At 43.1% G+C, this 24,323-nt stretch overlaps 1 protein-coding gene across 2 annotated transcripts in view; it reads left to right on the top strand.

Annotated features, from left to right (window-relative positions):
* IPMK (inositol polyphosphate multikinase) overlaps positions 1-24,323 on the top strand; it is a 71,311-nt gene that overhangs the window by 17,820 nt on the left and 29,168 nt on the right. For both annotated transcript variants that reach the window (XM_056529959.1, XM_056529960.1), the window contains exons 2-3: positions 4,483-4,568; positions 21,097-21,193. In XM_056529959.1, the coding sequence (XP_056385934.1) occupies positions 4,483-4,568; positions 21,097-21,193 (183 nt within the window). The remainder of the gene's footprint in view (positions 1-4,482; positions 4,569-21,096; positions 21,194-24,323) is intronic.

The following is a 24,323-nucleotide window of genomic DNA, read 5'->3' on the forward strand; positions in this document are numbered from 1 at the left end:
ACACACACATAGACAGACATCATACACACAGTATACATTACATACACATCACACATACACTCACACCATACACACATTATACATTACATTTACATCACACACAGACATTATACACACATACACACATCACACCCTACATATACAACCACCCTTCCTGTCCGCGCCGTCTGCATTCTCTGCCTCCTCACCTGAGCCGCCATGAGTGGACATCAGAGCTGTAGTCCCGAACAGTGTGAGGTTACATGGGTTTGAAAATCTCCCCTCACACCGGACGTCCTCTCCTCTCTCCCCTCCCCCCCCCCGCTCTGTGTTTTCCCCGTGCAAACATGCAACCTCCCCGTGGTGGATTAGGTCCTGTGGAGATGGAGGGGAGGGGGAGGGGGAGAGCTGTGTGCGGGGGAGGGGGTAGCTGTGTACCGAGCTGTCTACATCCTTTCTCTCACCCTGCTGTGTCTTCTTGTGTAGAGCTGCATCCTCCGGGAGGGGAGATAAGGGGGCTCTGCAGTCAGCTGGAGGCCGCCGCCCCCTCCATACACTCTGAGCACCGGTGTGAGGTGTAGACTTCCATCGGCTCCTGCACCTCACACCGGCATTAAAGAAAAATAAGGGGGAAGTCTGTCTGTCCCTGCCCGATACAGGGCTAAATCTATAAACAATTAACCTGCCCGGTGCCCAAAACTACTTGTCCCGGGCGTCGGGCTATAGGATTTCCACATCCCTGTACAGTCCTAGGAGACTCTCTCCTAGGACTATATCCACCTTTTCCAGCCCACCGGAGCACCTGAAGGCTGAACTAATTTACGCAGGATAAGTCATCAACTGCTGAGCCGGGAAGTTCGTGACGAATCGAACTTACTGTAAGTTCGCTCATCTCTATTGGTGGTGCAAAAAATAAGCCATCATATGGATTTTTAGGTGTAAAATTGAAAGTAAAATTATAATTTTTAAAAGGCAAGGAGGAAAAAAACTAAAGTGCAAAAACTAGAGATCGCCCGATATCTGTTTTTTAGGGCCGATACCGATAATTAGTAGAGGTTAGGGCCGATAGCCAATAACTTATACCGATATTGCGGTATAAGTTATCGGCTATTTTTCCCCCGCGACACCGCTGCAGATCATTGATTTAAAGCGAGCCCTTTAAATCAATGCACTGCAGTGGCTTTTGCGGTGCCATAGACCGCCGCCGCCACCCGCTTCTCTCCCCCTGCCTGTCCGGGGGGTCCTGAGACCTATCACGGCCACCGCAACCGCCCCCCCCCCCCCCCCGCCTCACCGCCCCGGCCCCATTGCCTCTCCCCATCCCCGGTTTTATAATTACCTGTTCCCGGGGTCCACTCTACATCTTGCTCCAGTGGCGTCCTCCTGAACTGTCACTGTGCTCACTGACGGTAATGTCACGTCACTGCGCACAGCGTAACGCAGGACGCAGCAGGAGCAAGAAGAAGCGTGGGCCCCGGAAACAGGTAATTATAAAACCGGGGATGGGGGAGGCAATGGGGCCGGGGCGGTGCGGTGGGGGGTGATCGCGGTGGGGGCGGGGCATTATCGGCAAGGTAATTGCCGATACCGATAATGCCCAAAATTGTGATTATCGGCCATACCAATAATCGGTCGATCCCTAGCAAAAACGGAAACACTCGGTCCTTAAGGGGTTAAAGAAATGGGTCCCAATGGTTGGTTTTATTAGTGGGACTCAATAGCATGGTCTGTTGCGCTCTTGATTGCCGCTAAATAAATGTATATGTGTAGAAGATGACCTGAGCATTCAGTCTATAAGCAGTACACTACGGTATGTCTCTATACCTATCTTGACAGGATGCCGATGTAACTTAGACCTACTCAATTTAATGCAGTGTGAACCTAGCCTCGCTGCTGCCCCCTATTTTTGTGCCAGTTGTAATGCCAAGGAGGAGTCCTGCTGTCCTTCTCTGTGTGTTTTTATATCCAAGACTAACCATTTTTAGAAGGCAGAATAAAGGGGTGCAGTACCAACCCAAACAAGGGGAAAAACTTAAACCTTTTCACCCCTACCCCCTTTGCATTATTACCGATATAAACTAGGGGACAGCAGTGAGCAGTGTGCTGACCAAAGTAGAGCATGAAGAAACTGAGATGTCTACCACATCTTAGGACCTGCCTCTAGATGATGATTTATTATAGTAGGCATGTTACCCTTTAGGGCAGTGCTTGCCAACCAGGGTATGTTTACTTGTCAGATTTATATCTATTCTGGTGGTAGAAATGGCATCATAAGGTTACCTAATGTGTTTGCTTGCCCATTTTTAGAAAGGCTACAATATGTGTGCTTTAAAAAAAAAAAAAAAAATTTTTTTTTTATATATAATCTGGTGCGCACCATATGCAAATCAGCACGATGTTGGCATGGGGGTGGGGACCTGCTCACGCCTAGTCATGGCACTTGGCCTGTGTTCAGCTTCTTATGGCCCCTCTGCCTGTTTTCAGCTCTATATGTTCCCTTCACACCCCCAGAGCTTCAATCACTTTATCACTTTATCACTTTATCTATCAACATTGCGAAGTTGAGAAAGACCTGGGAGGGGCAGAAACATCTGTCCTGAACTTGTCAGGATTTACATAAATTAGATTTGCATAATCTTTTTGTTTTGGAATGTGTTGAACACTGATATACTGTACACCTGCACAAGAAGTGCCATAGTACTTTATTAGGAAAATATGGTTACAGCATCAGCCAGAAACAAGGTTTAGATTAGTGTTTCCCAACTAGAATGCCTCCAGCTGTTGCAAAGCTACAACGTTCAGAATGTGCCACACCTGTACAGGGGACATGAGCCATAGTGAAGGGAACCTAAAGAGTCACCTTAATGCTGGATTACATGGATTTTAGTGAGCCCTGAAGAGCAGATCCGGGCAGACTTTCCATGCTATAGTATCCGTTTAGGGATGGGCACAGAGGAGTCACAGGAACAAGTGGAAAAGTGAACGAACTCCGTTACAAAGTTCACAGTAGATTGGATTGGGACCAGCCTGATCATGTGTAGGGAGGAGGGTGGTGCAGAATCCAGGACAGGAATTGATTTAACTGCTTGGTAACTGGCCTGTTTTGAGCTTTTATTAAACAGTTAAAACATATGATTCTGAGGCATTGAAAAAAAATGGGAGAGATTTATGAAAACCTTTCCAGAGGAAAAGTTGCTGAGTTGCCCATAGCAACCAATCTTTTATTTTTGAAAAGGCCTTTGCAAAATGAAAGTGATCTGATTGGTTGCTCTGGGCAACTCGGCAACTTTTCCTCTGGACAGGTTTTGATAAATATCTCCCATAGTGCTTTAGCTTGGACAGTCATGATTTTATAGGCCATGATTTCTATAACAAGAAAATAAAATGAAGTATATTAGAAAGGTTAATGGTTTTGCCAAGATTTACAACATAGTGTGTAACCCAAAATAGTGCCAAAAAAAAAAAAAAATTGTCATGAAAATCCAAAAATAGCCCTCATTGTTTTTCTCAACCGAAATGCTCGAAATGGGCAAGTTCTTGTTTGGTTCCAGGGGTTTCACACAGGACCTTTAGTGTGTCCTAGGACCTTACACATTACCTTTAACACAGGACCATAGGAGACCTAGGACTTTACTGGTGAGAAGAACAGTATTCTAACTGCTCTATGTGATCCTGCATAGAGCAGAAAAACTTTAAAGGAGTAGTCCAGGAGATGGCGGGGGGCTCCAGTGGCCGGACCCCATGCGATCTGAAACCTATCCCCTATCCTTATGATAAGGAATACGTTTTTCAGGATTGGACTACTCCTTTTAAGGGTGTGTTCACACGTGCGTATCATTGCTGCTGCAGATTTTGCTGCCCATTAATGGGTAGTTAAATCTGCTGAAGCAAACCTGCAGCAGAAAATACGCACTTGTGAATGCACCCTAAATCAGACGTGCCTTGACTTGTATCTCAGGCTGTCAATCATCTCTGACTGGCATGAAGAGGTTGCAATAAGTGTATGTGGTATCCTTCATGTCCCCTCCCTCATGATTAGATACCAGTCACAAGAAGCCCCAGTTAAAGTTCTTTTCTGCGAGATTGCATAGAGCCATGAGGATCTGTATCTGAAATTTCTTCTCCATGTTTCAGGTCCTGGGGCCAGTGTAAGGCCCCTGGGACCTATTAGGTTTATAGTGGATCCCACTATTAACATACTGTGCTTATCAGGAGATTGACTATGTAATATACAGTGTTATAGACCCCTGCTACATTCAATGTAATATACAGTGTTATAGACCCCTGCTACATTCAATGTAATATACAGTGTTATAGACCCCTGCTAAATTTAAATGGGGCTGAATATATGCAGAAATTTTTAAAACGAATCCAGTGCAGGCAAAAAGTCTTACCAAACCCTCACTATGAAATGGTCATCTAAGTTTTTAGCATAGCACCACATGTGATTTGTCTGATCTGATCAAAAATAAGCTAAACATTTAAAATGCTTTCTTCTTTTAGGTATACTACAGCATCCTGATGGGACTGTGTTAAAGCAACTACAACCACCACCTCGTGGACCAAGAGAACTGGACTTCTATAACATGGTACGCTAATATTTTTTTTACGATTGGGGAATTAATATATATAGACCCCCTTATCTCTCACTCTGGAAGGCTCTGCAGGTCTGTGGTGTTTTTAGTGATATCCTTTAAAGGGGTATTCCAGGCTTATATATCTTATCCCCTATCCCAAGGATAGGGGATAAGATGTATGCTCGCAGGGGTCCCCCACAATTTCTGTGCAGCCCCCGGCATTCTGTGCTGGGCGCTGCTTCCGAGATGGGAACGTGATGTCGCGATCACGCCCCCTTGTGATGCCACACCCCCTTTATTCATGTCTATGGGAGGGGACGTGACGGCCGTCAGGCCCCCTCCCATAGACATGAATGGAGGGGGCGTGATCGTGACGTCACATTCCCGTCCAGTCATACATCTTATCCCCTATCTTTTCAATAAGGGATAAGATGTATACTAGAGAGGCAATTCGAAAGATGGTGTAGACTTCTGCACCGGTGGTAGTATGGTTGTATGGATGAATGGTAATGTTTGAAGATATGTATGGTTTAGTACTATACTGAATGATATGCTCCTGGTTTGTTTTGTATATAAGTATGAAAATAATAAAAATAAAAAGAAAGATGTATACAGTGGGGATCAAAAGTTTGGACGCCCCAGGTAAAAATTTGTATTAATGTGCATAAAGAAGCCAAGGAATGATGGAAAAATCTCCAAAAGGCATCAAATTACAGATTAGACATTCTTATATGTCAACAAAAGTTTGATTTTATTTCCATCATTTACACTTTCAAAATAACAGAAAGCAAAAAAAATGGCGTCTGCAAAAGTTTGGGCACCCTGCAGAGTTAATATTTTGTACTGCCCCCTTTGGCAAGCATCACAGCTCGTAAAAGCTTTTTGTAGTCAGCCAAGAGTCTTTCAGTTCTTGTTTGAGGTATCTTTGCCCATTCTTCCTTACAAAAGTCTTCCAATTCTTTGAGATTTCTGGGCTGTCTGTCACGCACTGCTCTTTTAAGGTCTATCCATAGATTTTCAATTATGTTGAGGTCAGGATATTGTGAAGGCCATGGCAAAGCCTTCAGTTTACGCCTCTTGATGTAATCCCCCGTGGATTTTGAGGTGTGTTTAGGATCATTATTCATTTGTAGAAGCCATCCTCTCTTTAACTTCAGCTTTTTCACAGATGGCATCAAGTTAGCATCCAAAATTTGCTGAAATTTTATTGAATCCATTTTTCCTTCTACTAGTGAGATGTTCCCTGTGCCACTGGCTGCAATACAACCCCAAAGCATGATTGATCCACCCCCATGCTTAACAGTTGGACAGAGGTTTATTTATTTAAATTCTGTTCCCCTCCTTCTCCAAACGTACCTTTGCTCATTCCGGCCAAAAAGTTCAATTTTAACCTCATCGTCCACAGAACTTGTTTCCAAAATGCATCAGTCTTGTCTATATGTTCATTTGCAAAGTTCAAATGCTGATTTTTGTGGTGAGGACATAGAAGAGGTTTTCTTCTGATGACTCTTCCATGAAGACCATATTTGTACAAGTATCTCTTTATAGTGGAATAGTGTACCACAACTCCAGTGTCTGCCATATCTTTCTGGAGGGACTGTGCAGTCAAACGTGGGTTTTGAATTGTTTTTCTCACAATCCTGCGAGCTGTTCTGTCTGATATTTTTCTTGGTCTTCCAGATCTTGCTTAAACTTCCACTGTTCCTGATGACTGCCATTTCATAATTACATTCCGAACAGAGGATATTGACATCTGAAAACGTTTTGCTATCTTCTTATAGCCTTCTCCAGCTTTGTGAGCGTCAACTATTTTCAATTTGATTTCTAGACAACTGCTTTGAAGAACCCATGGTGCTGATTGTTGGGGCAAGGTCAGATGAGTCTGGGCATTTAAAACCTTTGAGATTGACATGACCTGGTCTTCCCAGATGATGATTGAGAACAATCCATGACACTGGCAGGTCTCAGCTTTGCAAAGGGGGCAGTGCATGCTATAAGTTCTGCACGGTGCCCAAACTTTTGCAGACGCTATTTTTGTTTTATTTTGAAAGTGTAAATGATGGAAATAAAATGTAACTTTTGTTGACATATTATAAGAATGTCTAGTCTGTAATTTGATGCCTTTTTGGAGATTTTTCCATCCTTCCTTGGCTTCTTTATGCACATTAACTTCCTAACGATGCAGGACGTATATTTACTTCCTGCTCCGGCTCCCGCGATATGAAGCGGGGTCACATCGTGTCGGTCCCGGCGCTCATCAACGGCCGGGACCCGCGGCTAATACCACACATCGCCGATCGTGCCAAAGTGCGGTATTAACCCTTTAGAAGCGGCGGTCAAAGCTGACCGCCGCTTCTAAAGTGAAAGTGAAACTATCCCGGCTAGTCAGTCGGGCTGTTCGGGACCGCCGCGGTGAAATTGCGGCGTCCCGAACGGCTTACAGGACACTGGGAGGGCCCTTACCTGCCTCCTCGGTGTCCGATCGAATGACTGCTCCGTGCCTGAGATCCAGGCAGGAGCAGTCAAGCGCCGATAACGCTGATCACAGGCGTGTTAATACATGCCAGTGATCAGCATGAGAGATCAGTGTGTGCAGTGTTATAGGTCCCTATGGGACCTATAACACTGCAAAAAAAAAAGTTAAAAAAAAAGTGTTAATAAAGGTCATTTAACCCCTTCCCTAATAAAAGTTTGAATCACCCCCCTTTTCCCATAGAAAAAAAAAATAAAACCATGTAAATAAAAAAAAAAATAATAAACATGTGGTATTGCCGCTTGCGTAAATGTCCGAACTATAAAAATATATCATTAATTAAACTGCACGATCAATGGCGTACGCGTAAAAAAAATTCCAAAGTCCAAAAAAGCGTATTTTTGGTCACTTTTTATACCATTAAAAAAATGAATAAAAAGTGATTAAAATGTCAGCTAAAAAAAGATTATACCGATAAAAACTTCAGATCACGGCACAAAAAATGAGTCCTCATACCGCCCTGTACGTGGAAAAATAAAAAATTTATAGGGGTCAGAAGATGACATTTTTAAACGTATAAATTTTCCTGCATGTAGTTATGATTTTTTCCAGAAGTACGACAAAATCAAAACTATATAAGTAGGGTATAATTTTAACCGTATGGACCTACAGAATAATAAGGTGTCATTTTTACCGAAATATGCACTGCGTAGAAACGGAAGACCCCAAAAGTTACAAAATGGCGTTTTTTTCGCCGATTTTGTCGCACAATGATTTTTTTTTTTTTTTCGTATAGCAGTGAATTTTTGGATAAAATGACTAATGTCACTGCAAAGTAGAATTGGTGACGCAAATAATAAGCCATAATATGGATTTTTAGGTGGTAAATTGAAAGGGTTATGATTTTTAAAAGGGAAGGAGGAAAAAACAAAAGTGCAACAACTGAAAAACCCTGGGCACATTTTTACCTGGGGTGCTCAAACTTTTGATCCCCACTGTAAACCCGAAATACCCCTTTAAAGATCTGTCATAGGATATGTTTATAGTCTAATATAATTCTGGCTTAAAGCTGGAGATTCACAACAACAGTGTTCATTAACTATATCGTGTATGTAGGCCAACCCTACATATGTAAGAAATAAAAAATGTAAATAAGAGCAAAAGACCAAGGGGGATCATATAAGTATGTTATTCACGGCTGCCAAGTGGCATCTTAAGTTTTTTGAAAATCAGTGAGGTTTCTACTAGAGTTTTCGATTCCTCCAACACGTCTACGGTATTATGGCATTTGATGTGCTTTTTTCCGTCCATTTTGAAAGGTTAGCTCCCGCAATTGAATAGAGCAAGTGATAGATACAGATCCAGAAGTGTCGCACATGGGGACAGTCCTACCATATGTGAAGTTTGGTACTTCAATTCTGGCATCTACGAAAGCATGAGGGAAAGGCCAAGAGAAACATCTTAGCCAATCTGGTTGGGCTAGATACCACCTACGACCTTGAGAAAGGGGGGGTGATTTAAATTTTTAATAAGGAAGGGTTATTTATTTATTTTTTTTCTTCAGCTTTTTCCCCCCCACACTTTTAGTACGCTTAATCAATGTTTCATAGAACCACATTGATCTGTGTGGTCTGCGCTCAATTAATAAAGCCTGCTCCTGCCAGGCTTTATCATTCACAGCGCAGCAGCCCGCATAGGACGTAAGGTAAGTCCTCCGGCTACCTCAGCAGTGGATCGCGGTGATCTAAAGGGTTAATAGCTGCCTGCGGCAATCGCCACATGTCGGCTATTACTTTCAATAGGTTTTTATTGGAGAATTTTTCATAAAAGCATAATAGAATACAAACAATGCACCAAACTAGTCCATAGTCAATAACAAAAGAACAATGGGGTAGATTCATAAAAAAACTGTCCAGAGCAAAAGTTGCTGAGTTGCCCATAGCAACCAATCAGATCGCTTCTTTCATGTTTCAGAGGCCTTTTCAAAAATGAAAGAAGCGATCTGATTGGTTGCTATGGGCAAATCAGCAACTTTCCCCTGGACAGGTTTTGATAAATCTCCCCCAATGTCCTGAGGACAACAGATAATACTTAGACAGAGTCCATCCTATCAATGTAGAAACATATCACGAATAGTAGTGCGAGGTATATTTTATCGTCTAACCCTATTAGTTAATGAGATGTTCAAAAAGCTGCATTAAAGGGGTACTACCGTGCTGACAACTTATCCCCTATCTAAAGGATAGGGGATAAGTTGCCTGATCGCGCGGGGTCCCGCCACTGGGGACCCCCGCGATCTCGCACGCAGCACCCCGCTCTCATCAGGTCCTGGAGTGAACATTCGCTCCGGGTCTGATGACTGACGATCACTGGGCCGGAGTATAGTGATGTCACGGCTCCGCCCTGTGTGACGACACCCTCCGCCCTCTCAATGTATGTCTATGGCAGGGGGCAAGACAGCTATCTCTCCCCTTCCATAGACTTGCATTGAGGGGGCGGAGCGTGACGTCACAAGGGGCGGAGCTGTGACGTCACGATCACCGGCCCAGTCACCAGACCCGGAGCGGATGTTGGGGTGCTGCGTGCGAGATCGCGGGGGTCCCCAGTGGCAGGACCCTGCGGGATCAGGCAACTTGTCCCCTATCCTTTTAGATAGGGGATAAGTTGTCAGCACGGTAGTGCCCCTTTAAGAAAGCAAACCTAAGTGTACGGTCTCTTGTTTATAAAACATTAGAGAAGTGGAGCACTTTAAATAGTCATGCAGTGTGAAGAGTCAATCCAACACTGCCACTTCCTAAGAAAGGAAGAATAGGTGCCTGCATTTTTTCATATGCAAAGGTGTTGTTGGTCTTTTGTGTACCATACGAGATATGAGGGATATTTGCGGTTTTCCAGTGGCTCATCAATAGTTTTTTGGCAATAATGCATATTATGCAAAATATAGTACGCATGGATTGAGGTATTAAGTGGATTTCCAGAAATAGCAAGGCAGGCTGTGGGGACCACACTAGGTTAATGTGAAGGACGATATATAAGTAGATGGTGTGGTATCTACGGACCAGTGTAATTAATCAGCTCCCAAAAATTAAATTGGAAAAAATGGGGGGAGTGTGCATAAAATATAACTTTTAATAACCACCTCTAAAATATTATATCATAAGTGATGAATAATAATCAGCCATTTGACCCGGATAGGGGCCTCTTAGCAATAGTACGCCAAAGCTCTGCTGCTAAAATATAGACCAGGGGACAAATTCCCAAGTATATATAACAAGATATCACATCCAGGATACAATCTGCCCAGAGGGACTAGATGTATCCCATGACACAACAGCCCTACGCGTTTCGGCACAAAGTAGCATGTGTCCTCCTCAGGGGCTCAACAAATGGATGCCATATAACAAAACAAAAAAATAAATAAATCATTTATCCACAGTGATTTATTGGATAATGGTCTATAGCCAAGATGTGGCTCGAAGTATCGGAAACGCTTCCTTCACCCTTCCCAGATTCAACCTGTAAGAAAGATGCAGACAACAGGAAACCATATTTAGTACACCATGTCGTAGCTGGGAAGGGGAGATGCTAGCCACAGTACAAAAACAATACACTCACGGTCCTGTCGGGACTCGACGTGAAACCTGTAATAAAGCATAGAGGAATATATTGTTCTCCACCTATCCCTTATGGTAGTTATGATCAATACCTGCAAGGGAAGAATTTTACTCACGGTTCTGGCGTAAGAGGTAAGTATGAAGCGCTCCGGACAATGTGTGTAAACCCGCAGTGGCGGGGAGCCGAGCTGTATGCCGGCTTCTCACACACATGTCCGGAGCTAACGGCGTCTGACGTCTTATCCGCTTCCGGAGCCATGGGAGGAGTCTCCGCCCTTCTGCCGTCTCCATGCGAACGCCTGACGCTGGAGGGCGTAACCTACACACCGCTCGTATCGCGGGGTAGCGGGCAAAGAACAGTTAACCCTTTGAGCTCCGTAGGATAAGTACGGTTCATGGGTCAGAGGTAAACTGGCCCATGAACAGAAAAGGGCTTTATTTGGATAAATCCAGATAACACCAAAGAAAAAAAAAAAAAAAACCCGGATTAGTAATGATAAGGAAAGTGTTACCAAGTGATGTAAATGATACTGAACAAACATATCCAATCAGAAAAATAGTGGACCTCCTACTAAACAAAGAATCTATTTAAGGAGGAACGATGCAGGCAGAGGGACCCCAGAGGAGAGGCACAGGGAAGCCCATATCTTAATGAGAAATTGCGCATAGATTATAACAAATAAGTAAGATAAAACCAGCTGTAATTGAGGCGCGATTGGCCGCTGGGGAGAGGGGAACCCCTAGTATGAAAAGGGGGGGGGGGAGAATATGCGGGGGCCTAGTGAACCTAGATACACGCTATTAGACCCTAAAACTAGTCCCTAAACCTAGGCGGGGTGGCCGCCCTAAAAAGGGCGGTCCCGCACAGGAACCTAGTCTAGGATACCCTACACATCCCTAGTTAAGGGGTGAGTCCTAGCTCAAAGGCTGACTACAGCCTCCACTAACTACCTATAGTCACCCCTAGAAATATCCCCAGCGGTCAAGGCCACAACTAAAGGAAACTAGTATAGCACAATTGCTCATTAAGTCCCTTGGGGGTTACTGAATCTAAAGTATAAATCCAACGTGTCTCATGTTGAAGCAGCATCTGGTCCAGATTACCTCCTCTCGGTGAGGGTCGCATCTTTTCTATGCCAAAAAATTCTAAATGTTGAGGATCACCCCCATGAGATTCATTAATATGCCTCGCCACTGCTGTGTCCCTTTTATTGCGGATGTCACCTATATGCTCAAGCACTCTACGGCGCAGTTCTCTAATAGTTTTGCCTACATATAGTAGGTTGCAGGAGCATATGGCGACATAGATAACTGCTTTTGTACTACAGTTAATCATACCTTTGATTTTAAACATTTTATCAAGTGATCGCACCGTGATACTTTCCGTTTTCCTCATAAAGGGGCAGGCCTTACAGTGGCCGCATTTGTAAGATCCATTCGTCGTACCACTGCCCAGCCATGTCTTAGAAGGTGAGGGGGGTGCTAGATGACTTTGAGTGATGCTGTCCCCTACACTTCTCCCTTTTCTGTACGTAATTAGTGGGTAATTGCCCACTAAAGGTGCTATGTCTTTGTCCATCATTAAGATACTCCAATGCCTTTGTAAAATTTCTCGGACTTGTGTAGATTTGTTATCAAAGGTACCTATGACTCTACAAGTGTGTGATTTTTCAAGTTGGATTTTAGGGACTAGCAATTCCTGCCTAGGAGTTGTTGCCGCATGTTGAAAGGCTGGGGTAAGCACCTGATCAGGGTAGCCACGTTCCCTGAACCTCTCCCTCAGATCCCTCGCCTGCACAAAAAAATCTCTATCCTGTGAACAGTTCCTCCTGAGGCGGAGGTATTGCCCTTTGGGGATCCCCTTTTTAAGGGGCCCCGGATGGCAACTCTCCCACCTCAGGAGGCTGTTCGTTGCAGTAGCCTTGCGAAAAACATTAGTGACCAGACCACCGTGATCATCCTTCTTGATGGTCACATCCAAAAAGTCCAGATGTGAGAGGCTGAGTGTATATGTAAACTTCAACCCTATATCATTAACATTAATTGAGTCCATAAACTGTTTAAAGTCACTCTCAGTGCCCGTCCATAGAATGAAGACATCATCAATATAGCGTGTCCACAAGGGGACATATTCCAGAAATCTTTCCTTCTCTTCGACGAACGCCACCGTAGCCTCCCACCAACCCAAAAAGATGTTAGCATAGGTTGGCGCACAGGGACTGCCCATGGCAGTCCCTCTGAGTTGGTGATAGTAGCGTCCGTCGAAGAGAAAGTAATTGTGGACCAAGATAAACTCCATGAGTTTAATGACAAGGGCATTATGACTCTGCATATAGGTTCCCCTCGTGGAGAGATAATAGGTCACTGCCTCAATACCCTTGTCATGTGGGATTGAGGAATAGAGTGATTCAACATCAATACCTCCCAGTATGGTGTTGCTCTCCACCTCAATCCCATCTAGTTTAGACAAAAGGTCCATGGTGTCCCTTGTAAAAGATGGCAATGATGTAACAAAATACCTAAGGACTCTATCTATATATACCCCCACGTTCTGTGAAATACTGCCTATTCCTGAAACAATTGGGCGTCCTTTCAGTGGAGATGTACCTTTATGGACTTTAGGCAGCGCATAGAACGTGGGGGTAATGGGAGCCACTGGTGTTAAGAACTCAAATTCCTTGTCGCTAATTAGGCCTGATTCTCTTGCCTCTTCCAAAATAACCATCAGCTCCTGTTTGTATCTCAATGTAGGGTCAGAGGGTAGAATCTCGTATGATTCTCTATCCCTAAGGATCTTGTAACACATTTCTTTATATTGGTTCCTACCCATAATGACTATGTTCCCCCCCTTATCGGAGGGTTTAATCACTATCATCTCATTAGTCATGAGATCCCTCATGGCCCTTTTTTCATTATTTGAGAGATTATTTCTGACACCACTTTTCTGGGCGGCAAGGAGTTTGAGGTCGCGTGTAACCAGTTCTTTAAAAATTTCAATACAAGAAGTCTCTCCTACCGGTGGTTGTGCTTTGCTTTTTAGTTGTAAATCAGTAAATGGTCCTAAACCACGATCCCTTTCACCAGAGTCTAGAAGGTCTGTTAGTTCCCTTACCGTGGCCATGTCCTCTACCGAGATCCCCAATTCACTACTCTTTTTACGTTCTATATCTTTATGAAATTTATGCCAACCCAATTTACGTATGAAAAGGCTAATGTCCTTTGTCCATGTGAACGCATCAAATTCAACTGTAGGTACAAAGGACAAGCCCTTATTGAGTACGGCTATCTGGGACTCAGTAAGGACATGGTCAGATAGGTTCATTATTTGGGGAGCTTTGGTGCTGCTGGTTACATTTGGGGTCTGCCCCGTCCTGTGGTTGGACGTAACATATAGGGATTTTCCCCCTCTAAAAAAGGAGGATAGGCAGAGGAAGAAGAGGGAGCAGAGGAGGAGCCTGTATTTCCACATGTTTGATTATACTGTTGATTTCTGACTGTGGCTCTATGTCGATTCCTACCTCTATTATATGGTCTTCCTCTCCCTTTCCCCCTTCCTTTGTCACTTTTACCCTTTTCCCTATCTGACGTGTCAGTTTCAGAGGAAGAAGGCTCCGTCTCTGTTTCCCTTTGTGGATATGATTTTTCCAGTACTGTATATGCTCTATTATCCCTAAAGTCCTGGAGATCTCTGACAAATTGTGAATGTTTTCGTTCCTTAAGGTGATAACAAAACCTTTCTATTGTGTTTTGAAGTTGTGTCTCTTTTGAGACAAATTCTGATTCACCCCTAAATTTCGCAGCAATATCTTGCTGTTCTTTAAGTTTTTTGCCAGAGATCTCCAGAAGTCTTTTCTCTTCTTCAAGTAAAATTTGTAAAAATTTCACTGAACAGGATGTTGCTTCTTCCTCCCACTTCTTCAGTACCTCTGGTGTACGAAGTCTAATAGACGGTAAAATAGGTACACGTAAACCGCGAGGTACTATCTTATTCTGAATATATGATTCAAAGCTCTGGACCTCCCAGAAACTGGTTATATAGGACTTATGACACTGTGTTAGTTCACGGAAAGCCGCTTTAAGAGAGGGTGTATATTTAGACTGGACAAGAGTTTTATCAGAAAAAACATCACGAGCCTCACTAATCCAGTCCTCTAGGTTAGGTGTTCCTGTTACTAGACTAGCCATAGCCAATAATCAAAAAATGATATATAAGTAGATGGTGTGGTATCTACGGACCAGTGTAATTAATCAGCTCCCAAAAATTAAATTGGAAAAAATGGGGGGAGTGTGCATAAAATATAACTTTTAATAACCACCTCTAAAATATTATATCATAAGTGATGAATAATAATCAGCCATTTGACCCGGATAGGGGCCTCTTAGCAATAGTACGCCAAAGCTCTGCTGCTAAAATATAGACCAGGGGACAAATTCCCAAGTATATATAACAAGATATCACATCCAGGATACAATCTGCCCAGAGGGACTAGATGTATCCCATGACACAACAGCCCTACGCGTTTCGGCACAAAGTAGCATGTGTCCTCCTCAGGGGCTCAACAAATGGATGCCATATAACAAAACAAAAAAATAAATAAATCATTGTTTAGTAGGAGGTCCACTATTTTTCTGATTGGATATGTTTGTTCAGTATCATTTACATCACTTGGTAACACTTTCCTTATCATTACTAATCCGGGTTTTTTTTTTTTTTTTTCTTTGGTGTTATCTGGATTTATCCAAATAAAGCCCTTTTCTGTTCATGGGCCAGTTTACCTCTGACCCATGAACCGTACTTATCCTACGGAGCTCAAAGGGTTAACTGTTCTTTGCCCGCTACCCCGCGATACGAGCGGTGTGTAGGTTACGCCCTCCAGCGTCAGGCGTTCGCATGGAGACGGCAGAAGGGCGGAGACTCCTCCCATGGCTCCGGAAGCGGATAAGACGTCAGACGCCGTTAGCTCCGGACATGTGTGTGAGAAGCCGGCATACAGCTCGGCTCCCCGCCACTGCGGGTTTACACACATTGTCCGGAGCGCTTCATACTTACCTCTTACGCCAGAACCGTGAGTAAAATTCTTCCCTTGCAGGTATTGATCATAACTACCATAAGGGATAGGTGGAGAACAATATATTCCTCTATGCTTTATTACAGGTTTCACGTCGAGTCCCGACAGGACCGTGAGTGTATTGTTTTTGTACTGTGGCTAGCATCTCCCCTTCCCAGCTACGACATGGTGTACTAAATATGGTTTCCTGTTGTCTGCATCTTTCTTACAGGTTGAATCTGGGAAGGGTGAAGGAAGCGTTTCCGATACTTCGAGCCACATCTTGGCTATAGACCATTATCCAATAAATCACTGTGGATAAATGATTTATTTATTTTTTTGTTTTGTTATATGGCATCCATTTGTTGAGCCCCTGAGGAGGACACATGCTACTTTGTGCCGAAACGCGTAGGGCTGTTGTGTCATGGGATACATCTAGTCCCTCTGGGCAGATTGTATCCTGGATGTGATATCTTGTTATATATACTTGGGAATTTGTCCCCTGGTCTATATTTTAGCAGCAGAGCTTTGGCGTACTATTGCTAAGAGGCCCCTATCCGGGTCAAATGGCTGATTATTATTCATCACTTATGATATAATATTTTAGAGGTGGTTATTAAAAGTTAATGTGAAGGACCTCAGTTAACAGAGCCAGACATCCTTTCCAAAAATGTGGTATCAATGGGCAGGTCCATAGGATATGAAGCAGAGTACCTCTAGAGCCACAACGTCGCCAGCATTCATCTGAGAAGCCCATGTAAGCCCTGGCTATTTTATCAGGGGTAAAATACCATCTGAGAATGGTTTTGTAGGCCAACTCAACATGGGCAGCGCAGAGGAAGGATTTAGCAATGGTACAAAAGGCCTTACGCCATTCCGGAAGGTCATGTCCCATATTGAGAAGTTGTAAGGGATTTTAAGGCCAGGGGTGTTATTTGCGAGGTATCCGAAGGTGGAGGGATCAGAGCGTATGTGTGAGGGTTTGAGAAATGTTGTATTTAGAGATATTTGTAGTCTTCACTGGAGACGTGGAATGTGGAGTGTAAATGTTGGAATGTAACGAAAGTCTGATTCACAAACAAATGTTGGGTTTCTGTAATCCCTGCCTGCATCCATGGGAATAGATTGACGTTGGGGATGGAAGCTTGGATGAAGGATAGGGGGAGGTTTTCTACCCGTGCCTTGGTATTATCCATTTTGGCAAGATACGATTTCCAAATACGGGTTGCATGGTGAAGGATCGGGTTATCTATTTTAGGGGTAGGGAGGTTCCATAATGGGAGGGATAATAATAGATCTTTGGTAGAATAAGGGGAAGATAAGTGGTTTTCTATCACTGCCCAGGGGATGTCCGAGGTACTATGCCACCAATGTCTAAGGGAGGAGACTAACATATCCACATAGTAGGCCTTAATATTGGGGTAGCCTAGTCCTCCGGCGTTCCTAGATTTAGAAAGAATAGTGGGGGAGAGTCTAGACTTTTTGCCCGACCATATTAAGTGTGTGAGGATGTTTTGGGCTTTAAAGAAAAAGGAATCTGGGAGGGAGATAGGGAGTTTGCGAAAGTAATACAAGAGTTTAGGGAGTAGGGACATTTTGAATGCTGCTACTCTGCCAACCCAAGAGGTTTCTTATTTAAGATGGGTATCTGCTTCCGAGGACAGTTATTGTAGAAGGGGTATGAAGTTAGTAGGGTACAGAGAGTTATGTGGGAATAACTGTATGCCTAGGTAGTATATTGAGGTTTTCCAGTCGAATGAGTAGGTGGACTTAAGGGACAAAATAAAGTGGTGTGGGAGATTGAGGGGAATGGCTTGTGTTTTGGTTTTGTTAAGGGAGCAGAAGGATAGTTGGACAAAGACATCTATGTTATCCATCACTGCTGGTAATGACTGAGCGGGGTTAGATAACGTTAAAATGACATCATCCGCATACAATGAAATTATGTGAGTTGGCACCGATTTGAATTCCTGATGCTCGGGTGTCTTGGCGTATTGATTGCTCCAGGGGTTCAATTGATAGGATGTAGATTAACGGTGAGAGGAGGCACCTGTGACGCGAGCCATTCGGGACACTAAAGGGGTCGGACAAGCTTCCATTAGCGAACACTCACGCCGAAGGGCAGGAGTACAAGGCCAAAATGGCTGAGAGGATATTTCCTGAAAATCCCATTTTCCGCAGGACCAAGAAGGCATAGGATCAGCGTAGCCAGTCGAACGCCTTCTCAGCGTCCAACTCCATGATCAAAGCAAGAGTGGAATGTGTCTCCACCTGGTGTTGTCTGAGGTCTGCTTACCTGGGATAAAACCTGCTTGGTTGGGGTTGATAAAGGAGGGGAGAAGGGGAGCTAGTCTATTAGCAAGGACTTTTAAGGAGTGATATGGGACGAAAGTTTCGGGGCATGTCCATTGATTTTCCAGGCTTGGTGAGAGTAGTGACTAAGGCCTCGAGATTTTCCTTCGGGCAGAGTAGCTGAGTTTTCCAATTTGGATAGCTGAGTTACAAAATGCTTGTAGGTGTGGCGACAGGATAGGAGGGTATGTTTTGAAGTATGATGAGAGAAAGCCGTTTGGCCCAGGGGCTTTGTTTCTAGGGAAGGACTGGATAACTTTTTGAACTTCTGATGTGTGATCTCCCCATTTAGGGCTTCTAGTTGAGAAGGGGACAGATTAGGGAGACTGAGGGAAGAGAGATATTCTTGTATCTTAGTAAGGTGGTTAGAAGAGGGAGGGAATGGATTTCTCCAGAGTTATAGAGTTGAGTAGAAAGTTTGGAAACCATTGGCAATGTCTGCCGGGGTATACAGTTTTATCACAGGTGACTGGGTGAATTAGGAAGGGGATACGGGATTGTTGTTGCCTAGATTTTAGCCTATGTGCAAGCAGCTTTCCAGACTTGTTGTCTTCAGAGTAATATGTTGCTCCAAGCCTCCTATGTGACTTTTCATAAGCATTCAGTAAGAGACATTGAAGGTCATTACGTAAAGAGGCCACAGTTTGCTCTGAATTCGGGGTGGGGGCCTGCTTATTCTTGTTTTCCGCCATGCGTAAGAGGGAAAGAACATCTTTAATACGTTTGTCCCTGCACTTTTTAAGGGTAGAACAGTACTTAATATATAATCCCTGTATCACCGCTTTGTGGCAGTTCCACAGCATTATTGGATCAGCTACATAAGGGGTGTTTAATAAAAAATACTCTTGTATAAAAGTAGGTAGGGGATAAAAGTATGGTCGACCATGTGTGCCTCCCAGCCAGCACACACAGTCCGATGGGTGAGAGGCGAGGGTAGGATGAAGCAAAAAGAGTGGTGATAATACAGTAGAAAAACGAAAAGAACAAAAGTAAAGGCATTAAAACATAGAAACAAAAAACACAATGGACTCAGTGAAGCGGAGAGGGGGATAGTAGTCCATCCTGATGCCGAGGGGCAGACTCCACCGCCGCAGCCCAAAACCTTAAAATGATGATCATGATAAAGACAGCAGTCAGTTGACTCATGCCGTGGTCCAGTCTCTGCGAAGATGCTGTGGGGGCACAGTGTGCCTGAAGGAACCAGGGGGAGCGATGGGGATGTTCCAGGATGCCAGTAGAGATTGTCCTTCTGTCAAGGAATGGACGACATGTATCTTCTCTCCTTTTCTGATGAGCAGGCATGTTGGGAATCTCCAGCGGGAGTCACAGGCTGGAGGGCTTTCCTAGCTTGTATAGTGGCTGCAGACAGGTCTGCATAGACTGATATCCCATGAAAGGGAGCTGGAAGTCCGTTATTCTTATGGGCATATTCCATATTCGGTCCGGTCGGCTCATTTTTGCCCCGTATGCGCTTTTCCCCCAGACCTAAAACTGTGGCCAACCACTGTTTTAGGTCCGGTTTTAAAAGCGCATACAGCGCAAAAATGAGCCGACCGAACATTTCACTGCGGCCGGCTCATTGAAATGAATTGCATACAAGAGCGCATACGAAAGCATACGGGAGCGCAAGGTTTTAGCTCCCCCCCCGCCGTATGCGCTCCCGTATGGGAGAAAAACATGATGTGAACCAGCCCTCACAGTGATTTAAGCTATTGAAGATGCTCATAAGGTGTTTAACAATGTTAAGAAAGATTGACCAAAGCCCCATTGCTCCAAACAGTGCACAATTACAGCGGGAGAAATAAGCATTTACCACGTCCCCATTTTTTTTTCAATAAATTGCACAAAGGTGCTATTGATATTACATTTTCACTTTAATGTTGGCAGTAACCCAAGTAATTCATACATACAACGAAACCAAAACAAATAGACTCAGATGTGGTGTTGACTTATCCTCCAAATTCTCCAGTTCTGATCGATCTTCTGTGGGACCTGCTGGAACAAGTCCAGTCAATGGAGACCCCCACCTCACTACTGACAGAGCTTGTCAGTAGTGTACCCGTCAGGTATCACTCAGTACCTAATCCTGACCATGTACATCTAATTTGTATAGCACCTTTATTTATTACTTTTTTAATTTAGCTCACTAGTCTGAATTCCTCTCAAAGGGAGGGGGCTTGGCCTCACTGTGCAGGTCTCCACCCCCTCCCTCAGTATGCTGTGTGCTCACATCTCCCCTAGCATTAGCAAAACTACAACTCCCAGCTTGTCCTCACGGACAGTTGTGGGACACAAGCTGATAGTGGGAGGATTTTTCCTCCAACCGTAAGCCCTGCGTTCACAGCTGTCAATCAAGGATGTATGTCCATGAAGCATGGACACAGCAGGACTAGTATGTGTCCAAGCAGGTAGGGGGGGGGGGGGGGGTGGGGTCAGTTTTACTGACTGGCTTTTTCAGTATGAAATGCTGAAAATGTTCTAATGAAAGCAATTGCAAAACCTATTGGTTATACATGCTTTGCAACATATCAAAAGTTTTTGTATCGGACAGTGCCCATTTAAAAGATGTGCTGCCAATGTCATGGTACCATTTACTACAGGATACCTTCAGAGGTCTTATGGAGTCCGAGTCTATTCAGTTGGTGCAAGGGGGACCTACACGATATTGGGCAGGGGTTTTTCATGTTATGGGTGATCGATGTAAATTGGCCAGGCTTTAGGATTAGTAGTTTTCTTTGATATTAGGAAGCTTCAGAAGCTTTGCTCCCTTTCTTTGATCTTTCATTTTTGTTCTAGTGGCTGCATAGTCTTCTATGTAAAGCGGCGAACTACGCGTTTTCTCTATTACACAGTCATTAGGAAGAAAGTCGACTTCACAGCTACTGTACGCTGTAAGTTCTCTATTCCCCGGAGGGGGGAAAGATGATCAGTAACTTTTCACAGATGATTCTTTTGTAGGGATTGTCGCCAGAAGTTATGTTTGGTGAAACAGCCAAATATCACTTTCTGTCTGTGTTTCTATTCAATTTTATTTTTTATTTTTTTTAATGCAGGTTTTCTCAAGTGACTGCACTGACCCTAAGCTGCATGACCTACAGATGTTTCTACCAAAATACTTTGGCACATGGTCACCCCCAGGATCTACAAATGGTATAGTTAAACTTGTACTATATATATTTTTGGTACTATAAATGTTTTTTTTTTCTTCCTCTTTTGAACAGTTTTTGTCAGTGATACACGAGGAATATTCTCGATGACTTTCATGGTTTGTTTCAGTTGCTTTGGGTATTTTGCTGTGTATTTGCTGGTGTGTATTTTTCTACCTATTGGGTGGCAAAATCAGCTGCGTATTTTGCAACAAATTGACTTCAATGGGTAGGAAATTACACAGCAGAAAATACACAGCAAAATACGGCTTGTGTGACCTACCCTAAAATGTACCTCTACAGTTTTTAGGCATTTTTTTTTTTTTAAGTAAAAAAAATTGCATTAATGCACCTTGTGCCCGATTAGAAATTTTTCTAAACTACTTTATTTTTGAATTTGGTGCTGGAAATTCCTTTTGGGTGTCCGTTTTCTCCACTGCCAATAACTGTGGAGCTTCCCACAGCACCTATCTCCAGCGTAAAAGACCCAGTGTGTGCTATGGAGACACAGCATTTTTGATAAAAGTGCCTAAAACTGTATAGGTACTCCTTTTTAAATGGTTGGTCTGGTTTAGTAAGCCAATTTTTATACAGCCTGTTAGGGAATTCGCAGTAGTAGATGGGATCCTCTTCAGGGTCTTTTAGCCGGTCTTAGAGCAGTTTCAAAGAATGTAATTTGCTCTAGTGGATCATTAATTTTAAAAGTACAAGTGTGTATACAGTCCTGAGTGTCTCACTCATTCAAAAGGATGAGCATGTGATGGATAGCTGGTTCAAATAAAACTGTATAATGGAGCCAGCTTAATATAAAAGTAAAAAAAATAAAAAATAAAAAAAATTGGAAATAGTGGTAATTCAGATGACACTATATTAAAATGTGTAGTATGTGTGTGTCCGCATATACTATTTTTATATACATATATTATATATACTATCATCTGAATTACCACTATTTCCAATTTTTATTGTATTTTTATTTTCAAACTCTTTGTGTTTTTATATAACATTTTTAACTTTTATATTAAGCTGGCTCTATAATACGGTTTTATTTGAACCAGCTCTCCATCACATGCTCATCCTTTTAAGTGCATGACACTGAGGACTGTATACACACTTGTACTTTTTGCATAATTTTCTTTTTCTCTTGAAGTGAGAGAATTATCAGTAAACCTTGTGTGTTTCTACTGTGCGCTCTACAATATTTAATTATTTTACAGATCTATTATTCTGTCTTCTGTTATACAGACAAAACTTTGATTTGAAAAACAATTTTAAATTTCCCCTGTGGTGTCGCTGCAGGGAAATGAAACCCTTCCTGACCCACAACATATATGTCCGTCATGGGCCGGGTGAGCGGACATGATGCAGGTCGGGTCCACATCATAACCGGGAGACGCTCGCTGCTTTCAGCAGCTGATATTTGCAGGCAATAATGGACATTGGAGATCGCTACGATGTCCGTCATTTACTTGGTTAAATATCGTGATCTATACAGATTATGGCATTAAAAGTTGCTATTCCTTGGGTGTCTAGAGGTGGGTCCCTTTTAACAATTAGGCATTTTTAATGGTGGAGATACCTTCTTATAAAGTGCTGCTATTAGAAAAATAATGTAGAGGCGCTTGTATATGCTTTGTGCTCACCTGTTTCAGCACTGTAATGTTTCCAAAGTGTACTTTCACACTGGCATATTTCTTTTCAAACTCACAGCGTATTTCCCTCTGCAAATTTGAAAAGGGGTGGGGGATCCGCTGGCTATCCGTGGCAGATTTTCTGCAGAGGAATCTCCGCTGTTAAAAATCCGCTGCAGATCCTATTGACTTCAATGGGTGTGCGGTTGATTTTCCGCAGAAGAGATTCTGCTGCTGAAAATTTGTTGGCGAAACCAAAAGTAAATTTGTGGGGCAAAATAGAAATAAGTCATTTAGTAAATTTTGGGGGCTTCGGCTTCTACACAGTGCACTTTACTGTAAAAATAACACATTATTCTGTAGGTCCATATGGGTACAATGACTGCGTACACTGATCAATGCTGCTCTATAGAACAACATTGATCAGTGTTATTAGCGCTCCATTGCTCCAGCCTGCCATGGCTTATAACAACGCCCATCAGATGACGTCCTCTCAGCTGATTTGGAAGCCAGGAATCATTTTTTTTGTCCTTCAACCTTTTGTAGATGCTGCAATCAACTTTGATCGTGGCATCTAAAGAGTTAATGCTAGGCATCACTCAGGAGCTGCCCTTGCATCATAGCTAGGTGGTTCCGGCGGCTGTCAGCTGCCAGGACCCATGTCAAATGTTGGACATTGCCGATTTCAGTGATGCCCGGTATTAACCCCTTAGACGCTTCATCTATTGGCCATAATAGAGGCCTTAGACTCTCATTGGCAGACCTAGTTTGTCCATCTGTTAGGGGTATTTTACATGGGTAGATTATTGGCCAAACGGGTTGATCATTGCCCCATATAAAAGACAGTCATCAGCTGACTAAGGAGCTAAAAGATCGTTGGTTGCACATATGATATGATACACAAGTTTCAGTGAGCTGAGGTTTATAGATTTTATTGCAGTTATTACCTATCGCCAGACTATGAGGGAACGAATGTCTTTTTTTCTATTGAACTGCTGAACATTTGGGTGTTGCATTTGTAATATAAGTGCAAAAAGCACCCATACTATGCCTGCCTGACATGACCTTACATTTGTATTAAAAATGTGTGTGTATTGGAACTAAACCAAAAAAGGAGAAAAAAAAGGAAAATTGGAAATAATGTCGCACCAAACTCCAAAAATGGGCTGGACAAAATTATTGGCACCCTTAACTTAAAGGGGTACTCCCGTAGAAATTTTTTTTTTTTTTTTTTTTTTTTTAAATCAACTGGTGCCAGAAAGTTAAACAGATTTGTAAATCAAAAAACAAAGAGGTTGTGCAGCTCACAATTAACTAGCCGAGGTAAGGAGGTTGTGCACCTACACCAGGTGCTGGAAATTTAAAACGATATTTTCAAACAATAACCAACCCCTCAAGACTAGTACCAGTTACCTGATACATGGATGAGAAATAGTATAAATAAATAGCTGGATCGTGCTTCAAATATAGGATACAATTTTATTAAAATATATAAAATGTCAA

The sequence above is a fragment of the Hyla sarda genome, chromosome 7, assembly GCF_029499605.1.
Source record: "Hyla sarda isolate aHylSar1 chromosome 7, aHylSar1.hap1, whole genome shotgun sequence".
NCBI classification, from domain to species: domain Eukaryota; kingdom Metazoa; phylum Chordata; class Amphibia; order Anura; family Hylidae; genus Hyla; species Hyla sarda.